General features: G+C 54.7%; 1 protein-coding gene across 1 annotated transcript; it reads left to right on the plus strand.

The window, feature by feature from the left end:
* The first annotated feature begins 563 nt into the window (after positions 1-563).
* LOC124545559 (activating signal cointegrator 1 complex subunit 2 homolog) lies at positions 564-2,045 on the plus strand. The gene is made up of 2 exons (XM_047124507.1): positions 564-980; positions 1,626-2,045. Exons 1-2 carry the CDS (start codon positions 564-566, stop codon positions 2,043-2,045), a joined length of 837 nt encoding a protein of 278 aa, XP_046980463.1.
* The last annotated feature ends 4,312 nt before the right edge of the window (positions 2,046-6,357 follow it).

Genomic DNA, 6,357 nt, shown 5'->3' on the forward strand with positions numbered 1-6,357 from the left:
CTGTGTGTAGCCCCATCCTCGGTGGTTTGAAAGGCGCGGGCGGTTGTGGCGCAGGTTTGGGGCGGCTCCGCACAGGCTGTCGGACGTTGGGCGGTAGCAAGCGCGGGAGGCGTGGCGCGGCGGCGCGCAGAGTGGCGGCCGCTCTCTCGGCCGTCCGCGCCCGCCCGCGACACTGGCTGGGCCTTGTGATTCTCTGCTCACAAGAAAGGGTTGGAGTCCCTTAGCGATCGTAGTGCGTGTGGAAGCCTTGTGCGACTCGCCGCTATCGAGAGCTACAAAACTCTGCGATTCACTTGCTTCTTAGCGAGTACTAAGCAATTTGTCGTGTTATAGGACCGACATAGAGTGTAGGCAAGATAGTGCGGACTAGCCGCACTTGTAGGATGAATAGAGTAGGGGACGACGAGGAGCCAGGGCCCCACCCGCGGGTGGCAAGCCCGCGTTCCTCTAGGCCAGAACAGACACACAGGGCTGAGGTAGAACTCGCGAGCAGGACCACTCAGGGCGCTCGACCGCGACACCCCGCCCCACCGGCCCCCACGCCTGAAGACTTATGCACTGCGATGATTCAAGAGAAACTGGAACAACTCCGCCGCGACCGCGACGCACGAGCAAAGGAACTCGCAAGACGGCGGGAGCAGGACGGCCCAACCACCAGTGCCAACTCATCTTCTGACGACTGCCGAACGAAGAGTCACAATCCGACGGAACAACACAATGCCATGGACTATCAGGACGAATCCAGCGACTCTGATGCACCATTCCAGGAGGTCAGACGCCGCCGGAAAGGCACCAAACGCAGGAAAGCCGAAGAAAATACCCCCATGCAGACGGAACAACGAGCTGTACCCACCACCAACTACTACGCACCACTACAGCAACAGGACCCAGCAATGGAAGACCAACACCAGCCTCAGCCTAACGACACAAATACTCAGGACGCCACAGCTCCGCCGCCGCCGAGACCGAGAATACCACCTGTGACAATCAACTACACTGGAAAATACCTGGAACTAAACGCTCAATTAAAGCAGAAGATCAGCGGACCACTCAAGGCGATCTACAAAAATAATCAGATCAAATACCACTTTGAAACGCTGGCAGACCAACGAGCAGCACTGGACCACCTCCATTCCATCAACATGCCCTATTTCACACACCAAGCAGCAGAAGACAGAGAACTCCAAGTGGTCCTCAAGAATATCCCAGAGGAAATTACCGAAGACGAACTCGCCGCCGAACTTCGCCACATGCAATTCACAGTCACGAACGTACACCAGTTCAAGAAACGAGACCTGACCTCCAAGAAACTGATTCCACAGTCGGCTTACTGTGTATCTCTGCCACATGGACAGAAAAGCCGCACCATCTACGACGTACAATACCTCTTCCATACCAGAATTAAGGTGGAAGACTACAAGCCACTTGATGGGCCTGCCCAGTGCAAGAAATGCCTCAAATTCAACCACACTGGCCGGTACTGTCAGATGCCGGTCAGGTGTGTACGCTGTGGCGGCCACCACCACGCAAAGGATTGTACCAAGCCACGAACAGAACCACCCATCTGCGCAAACTGTCGCCAAGAAGGCCACCCTGGGACTTGGCGAGGTTGCCCTGAATTTCAGAAGGCGATACACGCCTACCAACTGCGACCTCCACCATCCAAGGAGCCCCAACAACCACAACAGCCGTCGTTTGCGGCGACTCCGAAGGACTTCCCATCTCTCCGAACACCCTGGACGGCTGCATCGTCGTTATTTCAAACACCAACCCAGCAACAACCAACTCGACCGAAAAACACGGCGCGCCAACGACTGCACGATCTTCGCCAGCAACAACAGCAGCAACGATCCACGGACAACGCCCTCGGACTGTCCGATATCATCGCCGCGCTATCTAACATGGGCTCCATCATCAACTTACTAAAAACGAAGAACGTCTTTGCCATCTTAGCAGATACAGCTCGCAAATTCAACGACGCACCGGATCTGTTATCCAAACTACTCACTCTACTGGAAGGAATCATGGCCTTTTTCACCGACTAACATGGATCAAGAGCGGCATCAACACAGAAACCTTACATTCTGCTTTTTTAACGCCAACGGCGTCGCTCCCAAGAAAGTAGAACTCACCGACTTCGTCGAACACCACAAAATTGATGTGCTACTATTGTCCGAAACGCATCTGCGACCCACCCAAACCTTCAACATTCGCAACATGGTGGGATACCGCACTGACCGCCACAATCGGCGCGGTGGAGGTACAGCAATCTACCTGCGATCTTCCCTCACTCACTCTCTCGAAACCTTGCCTGACATGACGAGTCTGGAAGCCACAGCAGTCACGATCGCCACCATACACGGGAAGCTCACGTTCGTCGCAGCCTACTTGAGCCCTGGCGCAGCCTTCACAGATGAAGACTTTATCTCCATCTTTGATCGATACGACAGAGTCCTCCTTTGTGGGGATCTTAATGCGAAGCATGTAGCATGGAACTCGCGGCAGACGAACGCCAAAGGCACCCGTCTCTACGAACTTGAAATTCGGCTCCAAGCATTCACACAAGGTCCTGAAGAACCGACTTACCTGCCTACTGTTCCACGCCATCAGCCGGATGTCCTAGATGTGGCCATAATCAAAAACATGAATCCCGATCTGTCACTCCAGACGATCAATGACTTGACTTCTGACCACCAACCTGTTCTCGGAACACTGTCTGGAGCTCTTCCAATATTGCCACCGAAAACGAAAGTCTCCACAGACTGGATATCCTACGCCAGGTGGCTAAACAACAATGTGCGCCCCACGGAGCCATTAGCAACACCGGAGCAACTCGACGACGCCATCACTCGTCTGACTTCGAAAATCAAGAAGGCCGCTCACCAGGCCTCCACGAAGTTACTCTTCTCGACACCATATCGCGACCCACTGCCGCCGGCACTGCAAGACTTGAAATATTTGAAGAATCGAGCCCGTAAAAAATGGCAACAAACTCGCAACCCAGCATATAGACGAGAAATGCACCAGCTCTCCAGAGAACTCACGTGGCGTTGCAAGGAATGGCGCGCCGAACTATGGGAGGACCGGATGGCACAAATCCAACACCTATCGCGCGATGAATGGGCACTCATCCGTAATATCAAGAAACCCAAGCCACCAAAAACGGCGCTCACGGATGGCACCAACCTAATCTTTGACAACCTCCAAAAGGCCGAACTTTTCGCGGAAACTTACGAAACGCAATCACGCCTGAATTTTGCAGACTTTGAGAACGATGAGGAAGAGGACGCGCGCACTCGGGCAGAGGCACACCACATAAGACAACACCCCAGCGGAGACCGGCCAGAACTGACATCTCCAGGAGAAATTCGCCGCATACTCAGGAAATTACACTCCACATCTGCCCCCGGACCTGACGGAATTTCGAACGACCATCTGAAGCATCTCCCACGGAAACCACTAGTGCTATTAACGAGAATACTCAACGAATGCCTGCTGAAGGAACATTTCCCACCACAATGGAAACTGGCCAAGATCATACCCATCCCGAAACTGGGTAAGGACCCACTTCAGCCTGCGCACCACCGACCAATCAGTCTCCTTTCCACGATGGGCAAAACGTTTGAACGTGTCATCTTGGCCCGCATCAAGCCGCCCCTCTTGGAAAATGACGTCATTCGACCAGACCAATTTGCCTTTCAACCCAAACTTTCCGCCGAAATCCAGCTGCTCCGGATCTCGGAACACCTCACAAACCAAATCAATCTAAACCACTACACAGCAGCCATTTTCCTGGATGTTCAACAAGCATTTGACAAGGTGTGGCGAGAGAAGCTCATAAGTAAACTCCGGAACACCACCGACATCCCCAACTGTTACATCAAGATTATCGACAGCTTCCTGACCGACCGCCGTTTTTACGTCCAACAGGCCGACCAACACTCAGACACCAAACATCTCTCCGACGGTATACCGCAAGGATCGGTACTCTCTCCCATCCTGTTCACCATCTACGTAAATGACATGCCCAAACTGCCGAACATCATGCTAGCACAGTTCGCTGATGATACGGCTCTCCTTACCAGCAGCCGTTCATTAGATACAGCCATCACCCGCTTGCAACACCAGATCGATATCCTCCTTTTGTGGGCAACTGATAACAAAATCACTATCAACGCACTCAAGACAAAGGCCATACTTTTCACTCGACGGAGACCGATTCTTCACCGCCGCCTCCAGATCAATGACCACGCCATCGAATGGTCCACCACGACGAAATATTTAGGGGTCACCCTGGACCATAAACTCACATTCTCAGCCCACATCAACGACAAAAGCCTCAAAATCATTCGCGCCATCCATGGACTATACCCCTTCTTAGCAAGCACTGACCTAAACGTAGCTACGAAGCTACGCATCTACCGCGCGACAATACTCCCGATGATGCTATATGGCTGCGCTACGTGGGGAATCACATCCACCACCAACATCCGCAAACTACAACGACTACAAAACCGGTGTCTAAGAATCATTCTCAAAGCGCCCAGGTGGTCCCGAATTATATCTTTACATGATGAACTGCAAGTCTCAACAATAGATCAAGTAATCCAACTACACGTCCAGCGTCTCATCAACAAAATAGACGACTTAAGGGTATCAACGAGACAACTCGAAGGAATCGCAACCACCCAACCTGAACCATGGCATAAAGTCAAGGTCCCCAGGGCCCTCACAACACAATGAAAAGTGAAGCAAAGGTATGTAGGGCAAAAAGGACCCCTGTGAGCCCAAAGTCCTACAAAAGATAACAATAAAGATGTACAAACCTACCACTCACCCTTGGAAGTCCAGCCGCCAAAGGCGGTAGCACTTCGGCAACGACACCACACAGGTAAAAAAAAAAAAAAAAAAAAAAAAAAAAAAAAAAAAAAAAAAAAAAATGATTCTCTGCTCTGCTGCTGTGCTGTGCTTGCGTGCCTGCCTGCCGTCCCGCTCGCTCTCGCTGTGTGTTACGCGCGTCGTCGAAATGGCAGATCAGGCGGCTACGAACGAGACTGCTGCGGCACCCGCCGCCACCGGCACTACGAAGAAGGCCAAGTCTGCGTCGTCTGCGAAGAAGCCGCGCGCCAAGCCTGCGCACCCGCGCACCTCTGAGATGGTGACGGCCGCCATCAAGAGTCTGAAGGAGCGCGGCGGGTCGTCGCTGCAGGCGATCAAGAAGTACATAGCCGCGCACTACAAGCTGGACGCGGAGAAGCTGGCGCCGTTTATCAAGAAGTACCTCAAGTCGGCCGTCGTGGCGGGCGAGCTGGTGCAGACGAAGGGGAAGGGCGCGTCCGGCTCGTTCAAGCTTGCCGGCGCCGGCGGCGGGGGGGGCGGCCGAGGGCGGCAAGGCTCGTGCTGGCGGTGCCAAGAAGAAGCGCGCCGCTCCGGCCAGCAAGGAGAAGAAGGGCGCCCGTGCGGCCGGCGCAAAGAAGGCTGGTGGCGTGAAGGCGGCGACCGGTCGGAAGGCGGGCGCCGCCAAGAAGGCGTCTGCGGCGTCGGCCGCTCCCGCGGGTGCGAAGAAGGCGGCTGCGGCCAAGCCGGCCAAGGCCAAGTCGCCGTCGAAGGCGAAGAAGGCCGCCAAGGTTCCGACGAAGAAGCCGAAGGCGCCGCGCCCGAAGAAGGCGACGACGCCGTCTAAGGCGAAGGCTTCGCCCAAGAAGAAGAAGTAGAGTAGAGGAGAAAGAGATGGGAAAGGAAGGGTTTGGCGCTTGACTCCGTCGTCCCCACCCCCCGTCGTCGTCTAGTGGCGCGCAAGAGACGCGCGGCCCAAAACGGCCCTTCTCAGGGCCATCAAAGCACGTCGGGGAAGGTTTTGATTGTCGTGTTGCGTTTGGTGTGGGTGTCTGTCTGTCTGGCGTTTCTGTATGCCCGTGGGGATGCTGTTTGCGTGCCGTGGTGGTTGGATTGCGGGGGTCGGTGGCGGGTGTGGGCGGCGGTAGCGGTAAGCGGTGTTGCTGTTGTTGTTGTTGTTGTTGTTGTCGTGGTTGATTGTCGCCGTGTTTGTGGCGGCGGCCGACGGTTGGTTTTCTGTCACGTTGTTTTGTTTGAATACGTTGGTTGGCTTGCCTGCGTTCGTTCTTCTCGGATGTCTGTCTTGTCGAGTCGTGTCTGGTCTTTGTTTTGTTTCTTTGTGTGTGTTATGTTTTGCAACGGGGGGCACGTTGAGATGTGGAAGGAGTCGGCGGGGATTTCGGTGGCGTGTAGAGCGAGCGCGCGCGCGCGCCTGCCTGGCCGTTGGCCGTCGGAGTGGAGTGCGGGTTTTGTTTTTTTGTTTTCGAAACGAAAGCGGCGGCCGGCCAGCCACCCGTGCGG

This window comes from Schistocerca americana, chromosome 8 (genome assembly GCF_021461395.2).
Source record: "Schistocerca americana isolate TAMUIC-IGC-003095 chromosome 8, iqSchAmer2.1, whole genome shotgun sequence".
NCBI lineage: Eukaryota > Metazoa > Arthropoda > Insecta > Orthoptera > Acrididae > Schistocerca > Schistocerca americana.

Bases quoted from the DNA above. Each gene is read 5' to 3' on its own strand.
- LOC124545559 (XM_047124507.1), top strand. From the start codon at position 564: ATGATTCAAGAGAAACTGGAACAACTCCGCCGCGACCGCGACGCACGA. The intron at 981-1,625 runs GTGACAATCAAC...CCTGAATTTCAG, and splicing joins CGAGACCGAGAATACCACCT to AAGGCGATACACGCCTACCA.